The 21,137-nt window shown below is 48.7% G+C and overlaps 7 protein-coding genes across 7 annotated transcripts; 5 read left to right on the top strand and 2 right to left on the bottom strand.

Moving 5' to 3' along the window:
* Nucleotides 1-2,330: 2,330 nt before the first annotated feature.
* LTR84_011986 (uncharacterized protein) lies at nt 2,331-2,648 on the top strand (the record flags this gene model as incomplete). The annotated part of the gene is made up of 1 exon (XM_064855513.1): nt 2,331-2,648. One exon carries the CDS (start codon nt 2,331-2,333, stop codon nt 2,646-2,648), a length of 318 nt encoding a protein of 105 aa, XP_064699841.1.
* Nucleotides 2,649-4,958: 2,310 nt separating this feature from the next.
* On the top strand, nt 4,959-5,583 carry LTR84_011985 (uncharacterized protein; the record flags this gene model as incomplete). Its single annotated transcript, XM_064855512.1, has 2 exons — nt 4,959-5,001; nt 5,066-5,583. The coding sequence occupies 2 exons, from the start codon at nt 4,959-4,961 to the stop codon at nt 5,581-5,583; spliced, it is 561 nt and encodes a 186-aa protein (XP_064699840.1).
* Nucleotides 5,584-5,614: 31 nt separating this feature from the next.
* Nucleotides 5,615-6,616, top strand: LTR84_011984 (uncharacterized protein; the record flags this gene model as incomplete). The annotated part of the gene is made up of 1 exon (XM_064855511.1): nt 5,615-6,616. The coding sequence occupies one exon, from the start codon at nt 5,615-5,617 to the stop codon at nt 6,614-6,616; it is 1,002 nt and encodes a 333-aa protein (XP_064699839.1).
* An 898-nt stretch (nt 6,617-7,514) lies between these two features.
* Nucleotides 7,515-9,428, top strand: LTR84_011983 (uncharacterized protein; the record flags this gene model as incomplete). Its single annotated transcript, XM_064855510.1, has 4 exons — nt 7,515-7,560; nt 7,614-7,957; nt 8,007-8,201; nt 8,304-9,428. 4 exons carry the CDS (start codon nt 7,515-7,517, stop codon nt 9,426-9,428), a joined length of 1,710 nt encoding a protein of 569 aa, XP_064699838.1.
* Nucleotides 9,429-11,781: 2,353 nt separating this feature from the next.
* On the top strand, nt 11,782-13,444 carry LTR84_011982 (uncharacterized protein; the record flags this gene model as incomplete). Its single annotated transcript, XM_064855509.1, has 2 exons — nt 11,782-12,158; nt 12,217-13,444. The coding sequence occupies 2 exons, from the start codon at nt 11,782-11,784 to the stop codon at nt 13,442-13,444; spliced, it is 1,605 nt and encodes a 534-aa protein (XP_064699837.1).
* Nucleotides 13,445-13,984: 540 nt separating this feature from the next.
* On the bottom strand, nt 13,985-15,372 carry LTR84_011981 (uncharacterized protein; the record flags this gene model as incomplete). The annotated part of the gene is made up of 2 exons (XM_064855508.1): nt 13,985-14,596; nt 14,650-15,372. The coding sequence occupies 2 exons, from the start codon at nt 15,370-15,372 to the stop codon at nt 13,985-13,987; spliced, it is 1,335 nt and encodes a 444-aa protein (XP_064699836.1).
* A 1,724-nt stretch (nt 15,373-17,096) lies between these two features.
* Nucleotides 17,097-20,018, bottom strand: LTR84_011980 (uncharacterized protein; the record flags this gene model as incomplete). The annotated part of the gene is made up of 4 exons (XM_064855507.1): nt 17,097-17,792; nt 18,069-19,095; nt 19,151-19,217; nt 19,262-20,018. The coding sequence occupies 4 exons, from the start codon at nt 20,016-20,018 to the stop codon at nt 17,097-17,099; spliced, it is 2,547 nt and encodes an 848-aa protein (XP_064699835.1).
* Nucleotides 20,019-21,137: the final 1,119 nt, after the last annotated feature.

Below are 21,137 nucleotides of genomic sequence, written 5' to 3'. Positions count from 1 at the left end.
ACCTCGGCTTGGAATCCAGACAATAGAGACAAACAAGTAACAATGGAGGCACGAGCCAGAGTTGTGATACCTCATCGGCTTGCTCAATACACCATTCCAGATAATGGTACCCACTTTCAAAAAGTGCGACGTGACTCTCCCTCGTAGTACCAGTTGTGAGTCGGCATCCAATAGCCAACTGAAGCCAGACAGAACATTTTGAAGTGTGGCTGATGGGTTCTTTCGCATAGATTGAATTGAGAAGCTTCCAACTCTTAGTGTCGTTACATATTCTGAATAAAAGGTTCGGTCCGCTCAGGAAAGAAGTAATCCAGCACTTGGCAGTGGTTATATCAGGGAGCTGCTCGTCTAAGGGAGTGACACTTTTGGAGACCGAGCTTGCAAAGCATGGTATGGAAGTAAGATCCGAGTCCGCAAGCTCATTTTCTTCTAGAAAATCACCCTTGCCTGGCGGTGAGTTGTCCGCGCAATTCGACGCCAAGACAACAAGGAGGAACCCGGTAGGGCTTTCTCTATAAGGCGTAAGCTCGACAGATTCAGTCGAGACTGATGACGGGCTGATCATCTCTGTGTCTTCACCGATGGAGATTTCATCGCTTGGGCACATTGAATTCAAGACTGACTACGAGTAGTCAGCATAAACGGATATGCGGATATATTAGGATGGCTACGCACAAGACGTCTGCATAGAGGGGTGTCTCGCTCTGCAAGCGCAGCCGCCGACAAAATCTGGGTATCTCTATCGACGTCACTACTCGTCGACGCCTTTATCGATATTTCAGTGTTCGAGAAGGTTCCTTTGCGGCTTGAGGTGAGAACCGTGTCTTTCTGTGTCGAGACGTCAGCGTCCTCGCAGTCAGCACCTTTCCTTCGGCGGTAGTGACATGTCGGCTTGTGTTTGCTGCATTCCTGGTGCTTGATCTTGCATGGGTTGCACGCAGTAGAAGATAGTCGTTGCCTGCTAGTTGGCAACCTTTCGGGCTTCATCGTTATTCCGATGATACAGTTATCCTCGTAGAAGGTCTGCTATTGCTTCAGATGGCGGGAAGAGCTGAAATATGAAGGTTCATTCTCCGGGGGTTGTTGTGCGTGAGTTCTGTGTAATGCAGTACGCATAAGCTGTTGGTATTGTTGGATGCGTTCGACGCTCGATCGCCGATCACCACTATCTCCACGGAAATCTGCATTAGTCCGATGAGGAGGTCTTCACATGATCAACACACATCCGCGGACCATAAGCATTTTCGGTGGGGTTCTCTTCGTTTATTGCGTGAGTGACGAATTGTCTCGGCGCATGGACAAGCGAATGCAGTTGCTAGGAAACAGGTTGTGTTTTCAGAGTTCTGAGCCATTCCTCAAAAGGCAGCACTAATATTGAGGTGGCCAAGTGATGAGATCGGATCGTGGTTCATCAACGCCTGTAACCAACGCTACGTATAGACTGTGGTTCACCCATACTTACCATCCGGTCAGAAGTAATGTCACGAGGTGAATTTCGACGAGTTGCGAAGTGGTGCTTTCCATATGTGCCCATGCGGCCCAATGAATCGGAGGATATTTGGCTACCATTTTTCTCCTCAATTTACTGGGGGAGCTATCGTTATGTCTCACTCGCTGATGATAGTACTTTCCTAGTACACTTCCTCTGTTAGTTTAGAGATTTGTATACATAAGCCTTTAGTCTATCTGGGGCTCGTGCAGCCTGCTCACGCCCGCCAAATTTGCAAATGCCGGGTTCCAACTAATGGAGGACGCCCCTTTTCCTCAAGTCAGTCCCCCACATCCCACTATAGGATGACAGTTCCGTCAAGACAACGGTTCCACCAAGAACATGATTCCACTAGGATAATGATTCCGCTGTGATGGTAGTTCCGCTAGTAGAAACGCCCTAAGATATGTTGTTTTGCGACACTAAAGTTACCAAGACCACCTACAGTTTCCAACTTTATCCTTCTAATGAGTTTTGTCTACTCCTTTTTCATTGGATAACAAACTAGTGGAATAACGCAAAATGATTTTGCTACGTAAGCTCCGAGTGATGCACCAGTTTGACAGCTGTGGCTAACCATTCTAAACACTTGAGGCCGATTGGCGGGCTTTTCGGTCCTACCCTTTCCTTCGAGGGGAGATCCTTCCGAAATGCGTGGATTATGCTCAACCTGGCCCGAGATGCCTTCCTGACTGAAGACTTTCAGACATGAGTGCTGGAATGATTTTGTCGTAGACTGGAGTCGTCTAAGCACCCTTTATATGTGAGCTTCTTCTGCCTAGTCGTCCATGAGATTTCCGCTGGTAATTGTAAAATCAACTAGGCGTCAGAGACAGTCATCATGGCGAAAAGCACAGATGCGGAGTTCAACAAGCAGGACACCAATACAGACGATATTCGCCAAAGCCGTGACACCGACAAATCGTACGCTAGTCGTTCTGATCAGTTGTCGATTCCAGTAACAAAGAATGAGACCTCGGTTCAGCGACCGAACGATGCACGGAAAGCCCTGAGTTCATTTCGACTAGCTGCCGTCCTCTCTAACATTGCCCGGAAGGATCATCCGGTGCATCCTCAGTCACGAACGACTGGCCGTCACTTTAGCACAGGCGCACCTGTGAGTGCCGGAATTTGCCGCGAGTTCAAGATGACCCAGTAAACTAGGGAACCCACACAATGCTTATTAGCCTAGTAAGTAATTTTGTGATCCACTACACCCCAGATCTCGATCGTCCTCCAAGCCCCGCACCCCCACGACTCCATCATTGCGTTGCTCATCCGCCAAGCGCACTTGGTAAGATTTGGTTGGGAGTCGTAGAATGCGTGAGGTCCAGTTACTGATAAAGACATCCTCCGGGTTATCCCATTGCCTATCCTGTCGTAGCTTCCAACGTGCTCCCGCACAGGCCACTTTCTATCCTTGAGAAGTCAGATAGTCCTCCAAGCACTTGATGTGGCGCTGGCGTTTGGAGAGTGTTCACCTTTGCTTGACTCCAGAGATTGAAACTCGCCTTTTTCGCACCTCTGGTCTACGACTTGTACTCCCATTACGCAACTTGCAGACCCTCCCAAATCGCCTGGCGATGTGGATAGGTATCTACTATTCGCGATAGTGCGGAGAAGGGATGTGAACACAAAAAATTACAAATCTCGGTAGCCATGAAGAAAGTAGGCTTCAGCGATATGCCCAACGAGACTTTATTGAGAGGGCGTAATTTCTGACTAGAACACGTGTCGGCGTTACCAAATTCGCTCTGTAGCTCGATATTCCTCAGTCCATAATAAAGAGGTGCCTCAGAAGCTGCTTATAGCCTGGATTGGTTGTCTGGGACGTCATTGATAGGCGAATGGGTTTGGGCGGCGGAGTGCGGTGTATAGAAAAGTCGTATGCTGGTGAAGGCACAAGCCCATCATCAAGACCGACAAATTCAAGGGGTGTGACAGTGTGTAAGTATTCCTTTCATCATGCCAGTGTAAGGAATTCGAGAGGAAGAATAACCAAGGCTAAGCTGCACAGAGGCCACTTTAGTATAAGGCTCAACCGGGGCCGCTGTGGAATTGAGCAAGAGCAAAACAGTGGATGTAGAACGTGGTGAAAAGGGTCAAATGTGAGACATCATATGCTGATGACACGACGAAGGTAGGTATTGGTGGTTGTAGTAAGTCACACTGCAGCTGAAGGTTGCGAGTAGGCTTTATGTGGACTGGTGCAAAACAGGCAAACCCACTGTCCCATAGGCACATGGAAGTGGCCGACTAGGCGGCTGCCGCGAAGCAGCCTCACGCCCATCAGTCGAAGCGTCCTTATTCTATGGCTTGGACCAGGGAACCTATTACCCCTGTAACACTAAATCAAGCTCGCATTTCTACTTGTGGAGTTCCTGAACTCAAATCTCAGACCCAGAGTCTGCCTCGAATGTGGTTCGAAAACTGCGTTGGGGAGCCCACGGTCTTGCAACATCTCTGGAATACCCCTTTGCGAATGAAGGCTTCTAGTGTTCCAGAGAGCGGATAATGTTGCTGCAATGCAAGAGGGGATCATCTTGGATCTATAAGCCCAAGGCTGTAGAATCGTCAACCGGTGAACTCTCACTGATATTCAATTGGTTGACATGAGGGATAGGGTCAAACGCACGTGCAGGTTGTGAGGCAACCACTGAATTGCCTAAAGGAAACCATGAACCAATAGGCAGAGATGGCTAGACCCTACTGGGATTAGGCCGGACGTAATGTGCACGGGTCACAAACAAACGCACCTAGTTTGTCGCCCGTGCACGCCAAGAAATCACACGCGCTTCGGTGTGATATGCTCTGTGATTGGATTCTGACGAAAGCCATCTGTACCTTTATGGGATTTGACTGGCCCACAAATGATCATGACTCTACGTTCAGGAAGAGTGCAATGTGTCCGTCGGTAGTCAGCACATTTCGAGCACTCTCTGTAGCAGGGGCAGCTTTCGGGAGCTAGCTTGACACTATGTCATGTTGAGTTAGAACGCCTTTTAAGGTCACCCAATCACACCATTGACATGGTTGCTTTCCGTATCTGGCCCCGAAATTCTCCCAAGATTTAGGCCCCTCTCGTTTCGCCAGCTCACAGCTAATACTTGTAGAATAGTCGATGTCGTGAAAGTGATTGAGGTTCACCCTTCGACTTCAGTTGACTGCAATCGGTATGGGATCGTTACCGCGCAGAAAGAACAAGGAATACTACGCCGTTGTCAAGGGGCGTGTAGGAGAACCTACCATTTACTCATCTTGGTAATCTATCACACCACACACAGCAAAGCCAACCTATTGACTCATTTGACAGGGGAGATGCTCATCCCCGAATCACAGGCTGTTACGCTGATCACAAAGCTTTCTTCACAATCGATTTAGCTCGCGAATGGATGAGCCAGAAGGGGTTCGGAGGCCGAGAGAAGTCTTAAAAGAAACAGCGGCAGATACAACACCAGAAAGGAACAGTATGGCATATTATGCGATTGCCCACGGACGCAATCCCGGAATTCGTAAAATCTGGTAGTACGAGTATCCCTATCCTCGTTTGTTTGTACGTCTGTTCATGTATTGCAGTGGAAGAACTGGTTCATTGGAAGAGATCCAAGAATTCCAGGGTGCTTGCCAACACCCAAAAATCTCTGCTCACACTCAACGGTGCGGACAGGGAAGATAACTGCGGGAGCGCCATAGTTCACAGTCACGATGGGAAACAAGAAGTGGACACTAACATCGCACTCGCCGAGAAAGCCGCAGACGTCGATATTCCTCCTCTCCAACATGCCATCTGCCAAAGTGAGTTGGGTGGCAGAGACAGAGGCCCGCTATGCGAACTTGAGCAGTCCGCTATGGTTGTTGATGTGCCACCAGGCTCTCCTGGACAGGATCCTCGTGGGAGTGAGAAAAAACAGGACCATCCATATCTGGAAGTCATCATCCCTCAGTTACCACCAAAGGCGAATAGCAAGAAGCGACATGTTTCAGACCCCACTGCTAGCTCTGCCGGCAAGAGCACCGAGTACAATATCATTGAGGCCCCGGACGACGTCCGACCACGTCCGACCACTGGTGAACGGTGTGAGTTTGCCCGTTGATTGGTGGGCTTGGAAGGAGATCTGTTCCCCTATGAAGGGCGGGGAGCTGGGTCCGTCATCGGTCTGTCCAAGAACACCGAGGCCTCAGACGAAAGAGCACCGGCCCAAGAAGCGACCCAGGGGGAGACCTCGTCGCGTTCCACAAACTCCCAAACCGCCACAGCAATCGATGACGATAAAGCGTCCCAAACGCCGCAAAATCGACCGGTCACCAAATGCTCCAACGAAACAAGCCCTGCGAACTCATAAGCGGAAGTCTCCTAGCAAAGACAATGTTTCCGAAGAGGTACCCGTTGAGTATGTCTCTTCATCTGTCAGTAACTTGCATGTATCACCTGTGCGACTCCCAAAGAGAGCCCGCTTCATGAGTCCGACGATTGATCCTCCACTACTATCAGATGTCGACCAGACTGGCCGCCTTGCTGAAGATCACTTGAAGTCTTTGTTTCTTCCCGCGGCAGCGGATCTAATGATGGCCGATCCGGGCGATACAGAGTCTGCGTGGTACTCGAATGACATTATTCGTGAAGCCGGTTTGCAACTGGAGAATGACTGGTCTGCAGATTGTATCTCAACTTCACATACCCGAGATGACCGTCTATTTTCGCAGTTTCTCCGTGCACGCTCGCCCTCACTCTTGCCGAGTTGCGTGTCTAAAGCGTACAGCGTTGATACAACGGCCACTGAAGAAATCCCCAACTTGAGGCCGACACCAGAAGATGTCGATGACGAGCCAGATATCGACATGCTATTCGATCAGTATCTCCACTCGTCCCCACCTTCGCCCTCCACATCAGCGAAAGACACACTCAACGAATTCAACGGAGTGACATTGATGGATGATGAACGAGATCAGCATCGTAGTAGTGGGGAGTCATGTCCGCAAACATTCAAACCCTCAGCTCCAGAAGAGCAAGCGGGAGACCGAGCAGAAGATCCTCACTGTCTCTCGCCTCGCCCTCGTAACCGCCAACCTAAGATCATGCTCCGCCTTAAGCTCCAAGATACAGGCCAAAGGAGGGAAAGGAAGTAGACCGCGCCGAAGGTACTGTAACAGGCTGGCTGAGCTTGTTCGGTTTCCATAAGTGACTACCAGGATATGTCACCTTGTCTACTGTAGTATGTTGATCTCATGTCGCAGCTTACTACCCTGTTGTCAGATTGGCGCTGGACGTGAATCGATGGCTACATAAGGATAGCTAAATTTTGTGGTCGTTTGCGCGCTTGTAGATGTGAATTGATAATAGAATGTGGTCCCCCATCCTCGAGGTATCCTAACGTGTGCATAGCGTACATGTGAGAGAAGAACAGGGAAATTCAGTATTTCCGTGACAGCTACCCGCCGTTTTGCTGACTCAGCGCCACACTTCACCAACCCTAGTGGGTATACTTGCCTCGCTTAACCTTCCATGACGATGATGCTAAAAGTGTACCTCCTGAAGTCGCCAAGAAGGCTGATTTGCGCCTCTTCCTAGGCGGAATCCCCGGTCGATCATTCAACCACTCTTACAAGTTGCCATTTGACGCGAACACCTGCCCGTAGCTTATCAACTCCGCTATCCAATGTGCGTGGAGGGGAGGGGGTTTCCACAAACAGGGTAAAGACTTGTCTCGCCCAAAGTCGGCGAAAAGATATGACGTTCATCCACTCAGCAATGGCCGAGGCCTACTTCTGCTTACTGATAGTCCCTCCCCAGCCGTCCTCGGACATTTTGTGGATGCCCCGCAAGCCCACAAATGCCTCAGCAGCGAACTCCATATTCTCCGTATCCCCTGAATAACTTTATTCATAATGAGACTTGCCAACTGTTTTGCCAGCCTCACTAAAGCTCTTCCGTATAATTCCTTCAACTGGTGTCCCATCGGCCTCCAGCGTCCTAGTGTATTTCAGAAAGAAGCATTGTAAAAAGAGGAAGAGTACTGTGGGAACAATGGAGACCACTATTCCCCTGATAGCGGATTTCATAATTGCTGGAGGTACGATTCGGTGTTTTTCGAAAGCACTATCTCTAACTTTACAACCTGATTAGGAGGGGCTGCGGGGTGCATTGTCGCAGGCCATCTAGCAGAGGCACACCCAGATTTGGACATTCTCCTTATCGAAGCGGGCCCGGATAACAGGGACAAACCGAATGTGACCATTCCGTCGCTCTTCATAACTAACCTCGACCCGGGCTCAAAGGTGCAAAAGTTCTATGACGCAAAAACCAATAGCAAGCTGGCAGACCGAGCAATGCCTATTATGTCCAGCCAAATATTGGGTGGTGGAAGCTCGATTAACTTCATGATGTATTCGAGGCCTCTAGCCTCTGATTTCGATGCCTGGAAAACGGATGGATGGGGCGCACAGGACATGATACCACTCTTCAAAGATGTATTTTTCATCCACGAGGACCGTGGACTATTTGCTGACTCATGAGTAGCTTGAGAATTACTGTGAAGGAGAGCACGGAGTGGGGCGAGATACCCATGGCCACACAGGACCGCTGAAAGTTAGCCATGGTGGAGGGTTTGTAGGGCATCAGGCTGAAGTCGAGAAGTGGTTGAAAGCATCGGCCATCGCAGGAATGAATATCGTCCCTGACGCTCAAGATTTCAAGACCACGAACGGCATATCTGTGAGTAATCAGTGATTGACTTTCATGTACTGAGATGACTTAGAGTCAAGGGAGTCTAAAATGATGGAAGTATTCTTGCAACGAACAGCTGACGGTACCTAGGCAATGCCATCGTGGGTTGATGCGCAGAAAGGCCGGCGATCTGACCCAGCACACTATATTCTTCATCCCCTGCTCGACAATCGCAGCACAGGCCTCAAAGTGCTGCCAGATCAAACTGTCAACCGCGTCCTCTTCAATTCTCGGAAGCGGGCCATTGGAGTTGAACTAGTCTCGAGCACTATTATACTCGCCCGCAAGCAAGTCGTTCTGTCTAGTGGCACCTTAAATACACCTCAAATTCTCGAACGCTCTGGCATTGGCTCCCAAAAACGCCTGAGAGAGCTACATATCCCCCTAGTGTTTAACAACAACGCCGTTGGAGAATCATACATGGACCATCAACTGCTTCTGGTCAGCTACATGTCAAAGACCGATCCAACGAAGACGTTGGATGCACTTTGGCAAGGGCGTCACTCCCTGGATCAGATGTCCGCAGGTGGAACTGGTATAGCAGGCTGGACTGGAGTTCTCATCGGGGGCAAGATCAATCCTACCGCCTCGGAGCTAGAAGCGATGGATCCGGAGTTTCAGCAAGTTTACAAAGAGGACTATGAGGCACTTCAGAGACCTGTCGCCTTTTTCGCAGGTGGTTGTTCGCTCGTTAGCCCTTATGTTTCCACAGCACCGCCAGGACAATATTTCACTTTTGCACTCGCCACATCGTATGGGCGCTCGCGAGGATACATCCATACTCTTGGTAATCCTCTGGTAAACGGGCCCGAGTTTGACACAGGGTTTTTCTCAGACCCGTCCGACATCAAGATTCTGGCATGGACATACAAGAAGACAAGGGAAATAGCACGGCGAATGGAAGATTACAACGGAGCATTCCTTCCCACGCATCCCAAGTTCAGTAAGTACTCCAGGGCCAGCTTTGAACTCGATGATTCGTACCTGAAGGGAGTGGGCAGTGATAAAACAAAAATAAAGGACGTTGTCTACACAAAAGACGACGATGAAGCGATTGAGTCGTTTCTAAGGCAGTCGGTGAGCACGATGTGGCATTCCGCGGGGACCTGCGCCATGAAGCCACTAGAGGAAGGGGGTGTTGTAGATAAAGACCTTAACGTCCATGGCGTCTATGGTTTGAAAATTGCAGGTAATGATTTGCTTCCTCGATCTTGACGTGTGAGGTGTACTAAAGATATCTAGATCTATCGATCGTGCCACGTATGGTTGCAGGAAACACTTATTCTACAGCGCTAGTCATTGGGCAGAAAGCGGTGCAAATTATCTCCAAGGGGCTTGGGACTTCCAAGAATACAGAGCAAAATTTGAAGCGATACTTAAGATCAAAATGCGATGCTCGTGCTAGAATTTGAAGGGGCGCAAATGAGCAAAATCGCTGTCAAAACGATTGCAGAGTAGAGTGAGATAGTTTGTCAATAGATCCTTTTTCGCAGCTATGTTATCAGGCTAAGCACCTTTCAATGCTGCCATAACTCATCATTCCAGATGTCTTTTGTGTCGAGAGTACAACTTGCCATTCGTGAATTCAACTAAGTTACTGCCTGGCTCCGGTGCTTCCACGTCGATCACCTCAACTATGGGATACTGACGCAAAGGCGCACATCATGGCTGCGTCTAGAGTCTCTGTGCGAGTCTGCTGACACTACTGGAGGTTGTACTTAGGTGCCTAATATTCCGCTTCTGATTACTGATATTTAATCTTTCCGAGGCGCTCTCCTGGTTAATGATCACAAGTTGACAGAGATCAGAATCGCATTAAACATAGATTGAATATCCAGGTCGATGCACTGAGATCTTGGAGGTTCTCTACAACTTTCGGCCTTGTAAAGATCCCTTGATTATGACCGCATCAAAGGAAGTCGTTCGTGGCACATGTAACTGTGGGGCTATTTCTGTTGAGATTGCCTTTACAGAATTTCCAACTTTCTCCGGGTTGTGTCACTGTATTAACTGTCGCGCTTCGAGTGGATCGCTGTGCGTATCGATTCAATGTTATGACGTTCACTTTAAACATACTGACTGTGACTTATCAATAGGTTTGCGGTCAATCTTCCTTTGGCTACCAAGGCCCTGAAGGTTAATGGCACGCCAAAGATTTTTACTCAGAAAGCCGACAGCGGCCGGACGTGCAATCGCAACTTCTGCGGAAGCTGTGGCTCGTATGTTGTCTCCCATTTCCAGAAGTGCAGATGAGAATCTTTGTTTTCCCTTGTCCGCTCCAGCAGCTTTGTCTCCCATCCTCCTCACTTTACATGACTAATGCAGCAATGCACCATTAGTGCAATTTTTACTAGTATTGAAGAGACACCTGACCTGGTATGGCTAAAAGGCGGGCTTTTTGCGAAACGCGGTATTCCTATACCTAAGGCGACGATTGAGTTGTACATAAAGAATAGGGAAGCATGGGAGACGGCAACAGACGGAGTTCTTGGTTTAGAGGGCTTCTTACCGGACGAACCACGTTCAATGCTTTGATGTCGCTTGAACAGCCTTGTCCTCTCTGAACCAATCCACCACTGGGTAACATACACCGAGTCAGGCACTGATACGCCACGGAAAATCATGTGGATGGGACTAGTGCGTCAAATCCGAAGATAGGAGATGCGTTGTAGTCTTCGAATGTGGAAATTCAACAGCCAGTTGCTCCTCTCAATTCACATTAGCTTCTGACCAATATACTTACGGTGCACATTGCAAGCCTGCAGTGTTAGACCGGGCAAGTAAATCATATGCACTCTCTAGGGCTAGTTTGGGACTCGTCTGTACCGAAGCAGGAAAAGACTGCTCCTGAGCTTCCGTACGTGGTCTCGCGCGGAGATTCTCGGACGCCAAACTAAGTTAGCTGCGCCCTGCCGTGATCTAACGGCTCGCTTGACTCCTAGCGTAGTCAGATTTTGAAGACCATTACTCAACAGTAACTCAACAGTAAATTATCTAATGAATTAGTAAACCCGGCTTACTCGACTTCGCATAAGTCCTGTCACATTTTTCTTACACATGGTTTCAGTAAGCGACAAGGCTAAGATATTATTGAAGTGGCGGGAAGGGACACACCTCCTGACTACAGTAGTCAATGGTGGTCGGAGTTACCAACCCCGTGGGGCTGGGAGTCGAAGAGTCAAAGGAACAAATAATGGAGTAGATCCACAACGTCAATTCCATGCATCCATTCTCGTCATTGGTCAAAGAATTACTCAATTTAGCTATCAAACCTAGTAGCTACCACACTGCAGACCCTTGAGCGTTGATTATGAATGATTTGTCGTCAATGATCCTCCGTTTTCGTACCATCGATGAGAGTGCGACTCCCCACTACTTTGACCGAGGTATCTTCAAGATCTCTTGTTTTGTCATGTCTCTTGAGCATCGGGGTGTTCCCTATTGAAATGCATCTCTTTCGAATGTCTATATTGTGAGCATAGGCTTCCAGCATGGCCCTCTCCAGATTGTGCTGTCCGCGCCAAAAATCCATGGTTTGAAAATTGCTGTGCTCTTGACGAAAGCGAAAATGGCTCTATTCGAACTTCCACCATTCAAGCATACGCTAATCGACGACATCCCGTCAATCGTTTCCCGACTTCGCAAAACGTACTCATCACAAAAAACCCGCCCTGCAGAATATCGTATCCGCCAACTACGCCAGCTTTACTGGGCGATGGTCGACAATGAAAAAGAACTATTGGAAGCACTGGATCGGGATTTGCGCAAAAGCACTTTCGAGACATATGCTGCTGAGATCAATTTCATCACCAATGAAATTATCTTCGCAACACAGTCACTCCACCAGTGGATGAAGGATGAAACCCCTGCTGATATTGCACTCATGGACAAACTACTCACACCAAAAATTCGTAAGGACCCTCTTGGTGTCGTCCTTATAACCGGGTCAGTACTCTTTAGGTTTGTACAAAGTTGTTCTTCGCGAATACTAATGCATTAGTAGACCATTTAACTTTCCCGTCCACCTATCTTTTAGCCCAATGATTGGAGCCATCGCCGCCGGCAATACCGTTGTCTTGAAGCCATCTGAACAATGCCCTAACTCTGCAGCAGTTATGCAGAAGATTATGGAGACAGCCCTCGATCAAGACTGTTATGCATGTGTGCAAGGTGCTGTACCCGAGACCACTGCCTTGCTGGATCAACACTGGGACAAAATCTTTTTCACCGGATCTGCACGCACTGCAAGGATTGTAGCACAGGCCGCTATAAAGAACCTGACCCCCGTGGCTCTCGAGCTTGGCGGAAGAAATCCAGCCATTGTTAGCAAACACGCCAATATCCGGCTAGCTGCACGACGCCTCCTTTGGAGCAAGACGATGAATGCAGGACAAGTCTGTATGAGCCAAAATTACATCTTAGCCGACAGAGTAGTGGTACCAGATCTAATTCAGGAGCTTCGAGTTGCCATGAAAGAATTCTTTCCCGGTGGAGCGAAGAAGAGTGCGGATTTTTCGAGGATAGTCAACATCAACTCTTTTAACAGAATTAAGAAAATGCTGGATGAATCATCTGGGAAAGTTGTCATTGGCGGAGCCCTCGATGCCGAAGAACTCTTCATAGAGCCTACAGTCATCGAGGTTACAGATCCGCGTGATTCGGTGCTAGTCGAGGAGTCGTTTGGCCCCTTGCTACCTATTCTCCCGGTGGACAATCTGGATCATGCCATCAGTACCGCCAACGAGATCCATGAAACGCCATTGGGGATCTATGCTTTTGGAACTCTAGCAGAGACGGATAAAGTCCTTGCTGGAACTAGATCCGGTGGGGCAAGCATTAATGACGGCCTTTTCCACGGCATTATACCCAATCTCCCTTTTGGAGGTGTAGGAGATTCGGGAAGTGGTTCATATCGTGGCAGAGCTTCTTTCGACTGCTTCACACATCGCCGTTCTATCATCCACACCCCCAGCTGGATGGAACCGATGTTGGCCTTGAGATATCCACCATTCACTAACACCACTAAGTTGCACAGATACAATCGGATGACCCTGCTCAAGCCTGATTTCGATCGCAACAACAATCAGAAGATAAACATTTTTTGGTATTTACTTACTCTGGGATCCGGAACTGCTAAAAGTGGTGCCTTTCGAGCCACAATGCTCGCTGCAGTAGCCTTTTTATTAAAACGCTATACCTGTGGGGAACTACGGTTGCGCAGAATTCAATAATGACCACTTCACCGCCCTTCTGCTTGAGTCCTCGCGCCTGATCTGGTCATTGATTCTTTGATACGACCTTCAGTTGATTGCCATAGACTTCTCCCAGAATTGTTGCGTCGTGGCTCCTTCAACAATATCAAGAAGTTCATCAATCTCAGGGGTGAACTCGTTGCTTTTAGCTACGTTTGGGCCACCTCCTGGTCTGATCCATCACCACGTTCCATACCAGGATTTGGTCAGGAATGTAAAGATATCTGTCCGTGGGGTCAAGCAACTACGTCGAAGGTGGCAACACGTATTGATCCATTCTGGATCATTATCCGCTCGTGTTATGATCTCTTCTTCTGTTAGCTGTAACAAGGGAAGATCCTGCGCCCGTTTTGGGTCCTTCAACAAATCAAAAAGGTTCATGTTCAGCGCTTTGTCAAGTTGTCGAAGGTGTTGTCCTTCGATTGCGTCCAACAGGTTGTTGTACTCTGAAACTGTAAGATCTTCCTCAAAACTGTAGCTCTTTTTTAGCTCTCTCCTGGAATCGCTCGGAGGCCTTACTTATAAGTGGTCACTAGCGGTCACTGTACTATCTCCAAAGGACCAGTCTCGTGTAATCAGGCTAAGAGTGGACCAGCCAAACTTGTGGGCCAGGCTCAGCCAGCGTTGGCCGGCATCGATTTTGTGATGGAGTCGGCCCTTACATTTGTTCCACTGCAACGCATCAGCGGTAGATGAGTCAATCAAGCCTCGTTTTGTCAATTTGACTCCATTGCGTTGTGTATGGAATTGTACGCCCCATATATGGAGTATCATAGCCTTGTAGGTCCCTGCTTTGTGCGCCTTGGTTATCGCCATCCGCGGGAATGGACAGGCTGGATCATTGTCGAGTGTTAGGCGTCCTCCGTTTGCCGCTGTTTCAAGATACACGTTGGCCGGACGCGCCAACGTGAATCGTCGTATGTAGCTGTTTAGGTGACCGGCCGTTTCAAAAGCGCCGACCGCTTCCAATAGAACCTTAGGATCATTGCTGAAGATCTCGGAATTCCATGCTGCTCTGTCCTGCTGCAAAAGACCCATAACCTCTCGTAGCGCCAGAAAGCTACAAAAATTGGCGATCCCTAACACCGTCAAGCAAATTTTATCGAATTTGACCCGAAACGTGTCTTGTCCCTTTCGACTGCACGAAAGCCTGGGCTATATTTCGCATACAACCCCTTCCATACCCGGACAGCTTTAACAGAGTGGTCACTGTGTTGATTATCCTTCATCATGGCTGATCTTTTCATGTCCCATTCCTCCCAAAGGAACAGATTGATAGGGGCTTCCGTGCGTGTAGTGGTAATAATAGGTGTTTGGAGCTCATTGTCCATGTACGTTACTGCCTTAGAACGTTTTGAGGAAGAGCCTTGGGGGAAAATATCCTCAAGAGGCCGTTTTTTGGATTGGCGATAGGTTGAATGTCTTCTTTGACTGACAGGGTCAACACCTGGGAGTCTTCTCGCAGAATTCTTTGACTTCTTCTGTCGCACTGGAGTCGGACTAGACATCTGATCTTCGTGGTCATCTTCATCTGTTTCTTCCTGGGATGAGTTCTCCTCAGCATCCTCTTCCTGTGCATCATTTTGTTGTTGTGTTTCGTCCTCCCACTGTGCATCATCCTCTTCCCGTTCCTCGTCCTCTTCGTCTACTTCTCGTGCATCATCTTGTTGTTGTGCTTCGTCCTCTTGCTGTGCCTCGTCCTCCTCCTGTGCCTCGTCCCCCTCCTGTGCCTCGTCCTCTTCCCGTGCTGCGCTACTATTTCTCACATTCATACGTAATGTTCTTCGTTGCCGCAGTCCTTGTTCCTCCTTCGAAAAGGGTACAAAACCAATACGGGGAGACCAGTAATCCTGTGTGTCGGAAGTGCGTTCAGTGCCATAAGTAAGAGCTTTTCGATCGGAAGTCATCTCATTTTCGGGACTCGGCTCTATGTCAAATGGATGATCTTCAATAGTCTTATAGTGAAAGTTTGTGTACACCGTCAGATGTGACGGTATGATTGTGCCGTAGGTCCGACCTCGTCATGGTCCCGCTCAGCCTCCTCGAAGCTACGGTGCGCCGGAATGCTACTTCATGGCTGGTACTCTCGAACCACCACTCCTGCTTCGTCGCGCTTGATGAATGACACGGAGTTCGCCCACCATGGGTGCTTTGTACAGCAAATTCCCCCTATAGTCCCTCGCGACTGATTGTAAACCGGTTTCCCTTGCGTCTGCCCCTTTCCACCACGCTTCGCTGTTGACTTGAACTGTGTAGTGAGAGTGATGTCTCGCTTTAAGCCCATCGCGTTCTACACGAGATCATCTTCAATTTAGCGCCACCAACGATTATTTCGTAGCACAGAGAAACCCATTGAAGCACGACTCCATGGTGCTTATCCAGCGAGATCAAGTCGACGGGGAATGGTAGCTCTTCCTTTCTCTCGCACGGGTGACGGTTTATGCACGTGACGTTCTTCATGACGTGAGCAACTTAAATTTAGACTTCAAGGATCTATGAATAGTTGTATACTATTTTTGACTGAACCCACTACGTTTTTCGGCAAACGGAGCCCTCGAAAGGGCATTAACATGCGATAAAGCGCTAGGGAAGATTCCTGGTTGAGTAAATTTCGTAACAGCTTTCCCCTCGGTCCTGCCAATCGAGCCGACATAGTACCGCACCCTTCCCCACTTTCAGTTCAACAAATCAAATGGAGGTTTTGTCTCCTGCAAAACATACAGCCTGCCAGAGTTTTCAACGTTTCTTGATTGAAGCCCTTGAACTTCGCGCCGGGAGTACTTGCACATGTCTAGCCGATAGTCTTGACATATTATGTCAGCGGTATCCTGATTCGACTGCCCAGATTGTCGGCTTTTGTGCACAGGCAGAAGATTTTCGGCGAGCTCTCCTGCCTCCGCCGTAGAATACTGACTACGTCCGTGGGCGAGACACATGCATCAATGTAAATGAAAGCACAACGCCCGATCGTATCGGGCCCTCTTTCATGCTCGTCTCGGGAACAACTTCATTCGAAAGGGATGACTTCTCATCAGTAAGTCCAGTCGACCGTTTTGATTTTCGGGATATCAATTATGATCAAGGGCAAGCGACCGCAAAAGCTTTTCCAGGCCCGGGAATTGGTTCAGAAACAGGCATCCTCCCTTCCGCGGACTCCAACGCTGCTAATGAAAGCCTTTGCTATAATAATGCTGGTTTCCCCTTCAAGACAGCTATTGCTGGCGCCCTGGTTGGCAGCGACACGCTCGACAATGTAGGGTAACAGTAGTTCCGACGATAAGGATGGATTGATCGTGGATTCAACGACTCGGCACTAGATCATTTGATGCCATGCCTAAGAGCGCACTTCTAGCCCTTTTCAATACAAGCTTTCTCACTCGCAGGAGCTGCCCAGGCTCCGGGTAGAGGAAAAAAGTTACCAGCTTTCTCTTAGGATGCTTTGATCAAGTCAAGCGCATCTGATGCCGAAATGCGATCGGCTGGCGAGAATACTATCAAACCCTTGATCACTGGAGGTATGAGACAATTGTTAAAATATATCGTCTTCTTCTAAAGATAAGACGTTGAACCCCCCATCTCTTAAAGTTCTTTACACAAATCTATCTGAGTCGAAATTGGCCGTTACATTTCTTTAAGTAGCTATGCCATAGAATTGAGCTTTCCGAGCATGACTGGTTCCAAGGGCCACAATCCAGTCCCAGGGGAACGATCTGAGGAGCTCATCGTCGGGTGTGTCAGTATTAAGGTATTCCCCAGCTATTTCGTTCAGCTCATCGAAATAGATCACACGCTCGCTAGGGCGTGCAAGGATATGGAACATTTTATCTTTAGGTCCTGTCTGAGCCAGTCGACGCGCTTCCCACTTCTTCTGCTCTTCGATTGGGGGTAATCTGATTCGGCCTGACCATAGAAGAGCAGTCAAGAATGCAGATTTTTCCCAAGCAAGCCAAGCAAGGGTCCCAGTCGCCACTCCGATGAAAGCGATATTCGGGTTGTAGGTATCAAAAATGTGCTGATATAAACCTGGGACCCGCTGGCCACTAAGTACCGATGGCCGGATCTGACTCAAGAATGGATAAGTGAAGAAATAACCCGTCGAAAAGACGATTGTGTCGATGTTTGTCAATACTACACCAGAAGAGAAATGAATTTCTTTCCCAGAGATGTGAGAAATCGTTGAGACAACTTCTACCCCTTTACGGTCGAATATCGTCGGGAACCGTGGATGTGGGGTACGTTGGGACACATACACGGGCGATTTTGCGTACGGTAGACTCTGCAGCGTCAGGTCGATGGCACTTTCGCTGGATCCGACAATGAGAATGCCCTATCTCACAGCGGTTAGCAAAGAGACGACCTGGGGATTGGTGGGTATGTTCACGTTTCTTACCTGCGATTTAAACTCCTCTCCAGACCTCCATGTAGTACTGTGTCGGACTTCACCCTTCCAGGTTTCGAGCCCTGGGATGGCGGGTACATGAGGTACAGAGTTGTGTCCAGTGGCTACAATCAAAAAATCAAAGGTTTCCTCGGATCATGTATCTGTGAGATCCGCATTTTCAGTCCTCAATGTTAGTTTGAGCTTTTCGTGATTCCCGCCAACCTTTTTAACATTCTCGACTGTCCTATTGTACTGGATCAAATCATCATATTGATGGGCAATTTGTGCAACGCCATCTACCAACTGAGCTGCCGAGAGATATGGTGCAAACTCTGGTGTCGGGTCCGCAAGCTTGAAAGCGGAGGACCTCGTCATAACGTCGAAAGGGATATTGGCGTAAAGAGTTTTATACAGGGGGGACGATGTATAGCGTTGTTGTGTATTGCGAGGGACCGTCAACGGCAAGCTACCCTGCGGTCGAAGAACCGGGGGATTGACTGCGTCGGGGGTTTCAGATGGGAATTTCGGAATAGTGTTGGAGACTTCATCGTAAACCCAACTTCCTCCTGGTACTGATTTTCGCTCGAAGACCTGGATGTCAAACTCATCCCCAAGTCGCTGAAATGCGCTTGCTGATACGATGCCTGATATTCCAGCTCCAATAATAGCAACTCTCTTACGAATGGTGTGACCGTTAGTACCACTCACTATCTCACTGCCGGCTGTGCCGGTGGTCGTCGAATTTGGGGCACCGCTGGCCATCCCATTATCTTGCAAGACTTTCAAACCCTGACTCTCGTGATAGTTTTTGTAGGTGATGTAGCCCTTGGCGCCGTGAGTGTAGAAAGTTTCACGATCATATGGTGTCAATTGTAATCCTAGGCGCACCCGATCCACCAAATCTGGATTCGAGATAAATCGTCGGCCAAAAACCACCGCATCTGCGAGATCCTCATCCACTGTCAAAATCGCGGTGGCCGAGGTGTAACCTCCAGCACCAAAGAGAACAGCCGGAGTATGTGAGGGATCGATGGGCTGGACTTCTCTAAGTAGCTTCCTGAAGGGGCGTAAAGATATATCCTCAGCGGCTATACCTTTGTCCAGGAGCCGTTTCAAGTTTTCCTCGATGTCCAAATTTCTCGATACTCGAGCTTCACCAACATGCACGTATGCGACCCCACGTAGAGCAAGTTCCCTCGTTAAGTGAAGCAGTTGAGCCAAAGGTTGAGAGCCATCGGTCTCATGAAAACTAGGAGAATTGCGTCAATGACCATGCACGAGTCGAGTTAATGATGCTTACTCACTTTGAAAATGGACTGATTCGAACGCCAATCTTTTGGTGACCAAAAACCTCGGCAATATCGTCGACGACTTCCAATACAAATCTTGATCGGTTTTCGATCGAGCCCCCATACTCATCGGTGCGCTGGTTGATGTTATCGTGGAGGAATTGATCAAGGAGGAAGCCGTTGCCTGCGAGAATCTGGAAAAGTTAGCTCGAGATGGGTTTGTATTAGGAGGGTAGCTCGCCTCTATTCCGTCTGCCCCGGCTCTAGCCGCGTTCTGGGCGGAGTTCTTGAGATCTTCACGGATCTCCTTGATTTGTTCTTTGGAAACCGCATGAGGTATGCCGAACGGTTCGCCGGAATGGGTGTTGATACCAGATTCCTCAATCTCAGAAGCCGATAGAGATTTAAAGCCATAAGGTGGAGGCTCGATGTGCCCAGCTCTTTCCCAAGCTAATTTGACAAGAGCTGGGGAGGTGCAGCGGCCAACGTGAGTCAGCTGGTGGAACCAAAATGCACCTTTATCATGTACTGCTTCAACAATACGAGCTACAGCCTGAACCTGGGCCTCAGAATGTAGCGAGGCGGAAAATGGCCAAGCCATCCATTCTGGCTTACCACCGGTAGCTTGGGAGATAAGAAGTCCTCCTGGAGTAGCACGCTGTGCAAAGTACGTGGCCGCTAACGGACTCTCTTGGCCATTGACGCTTCGACTTCTGCCCAACGCAGCATGGACAATGCGGTGCTGCAACGTGAAAGCTCCTACCTTCAATGGCTGAAAAACTGTAGATCCTGCCCTGTCGTAGCCTGGGGGGAGTTGTACATCATCGTCCGAGACATCGGTAAATCCACTTGTAGGGCCGCGGGCGTTCGTCTTCGCTACCATAACCGCGACCTGCGCCAGTTCAAGCGGGAAAATCAAATGCAAGCAACTGAATGATAGCGTAAGTGTGTCGTTCTGCAAACCCGTCGAAAGGGAACAGAAGGATTATGCTAGACAAGGGAAGTAGAATGATATGGGCTACAGTATACCAAACAGACAGCATTGTTAGCCATAGCCTTATCCACCAGATAGTGCGTAACCTCACAACTCACACTTGAAGTCAGATTTACTTGCTTCGGCCGTAACTAGATGCAAAATCGGATGATTAGTGATGAAACACGTGTGATGATTAGTGATTGAATGTTTCCAGTCACGCTACTCAATATCGCGAACGCCATAAATGGTGAAAGATCTTTAAATATACTGAAAATTTGAGATCGAAAGGTGGAGGAGCAGGTATTGCATCAATTTCGGGTCTTGGATAGCGCGACTTTAGCGATCCTCGAGAGCGGGCAGCCTCCAGTGGGCCTTGGTACGGAAGGACGTCTATTTAGGACCCACTATATCATTCTTATCTTTCTCTACCGATGAGTCGAGTAATGTCGCTGCGCAGGTAAGGGCACGTTGACAAATGAGATTTTAGAATGTGGGATTCACAGGCGCATGGGATGCTTGCCCACATCGCACTTCCATAGGTCTATGTGGGCTTGAAAAATGAATCTCAAGGGTATGATAATCACTGATGGCGGGTAAGGCAGGCCTTGGAAGTCGGTTGCAGCTGAGATGACCTTTTTCGACACGAAGCAAACCCGTCTATGCCTGAGTTGGTTGAAGTATTGCATCACGCCTTCTGGAAAAACATCCTTATCGTGCTAGACGAGAAGATCAATACCTCCACGACGTACTTGGTCCCCAACATGAGGCATTCTCTCGTGTAGTCGCACGATTTTCGGAACAGATCATGGTAAGTTTGTTCGAGGCTCTACTTACTACTCAGCTCTCGCTACGGCTATCATCCCGCTTTCAGCTGTGTTCAGACACGTGGAGACTTGTTGTTACCATTTGGCGATTGAAGCATTCATGGGAAAACAATTCTACAGCAGCCTTCGGTGGGTGAGGTGCTCCATCAAATCAGGGACGCGGCAAAAGACATCCAGACCATTCAGAGAGACGTCACGGCGG

The sequence above is a fragment of the Exophiala bonariae genome, assembly GCF_035927105.1.
Source record: "Exophiala bonariae strain CCFEE 5792 chromosome Unknown scaffold_65, whole genome shotgun sequence".
NCBI lineage: Eukaryota > Fungi > Ascomycota > Eurotiomycetes > Chaetothyriales > Herpotrichiellaceae > Exophiala > Exophiala bonariae.
Note: the sequence above shows the minus strand (reverse complement) of the source record. Positions and strands in the feature narration are given on the sequence as shown.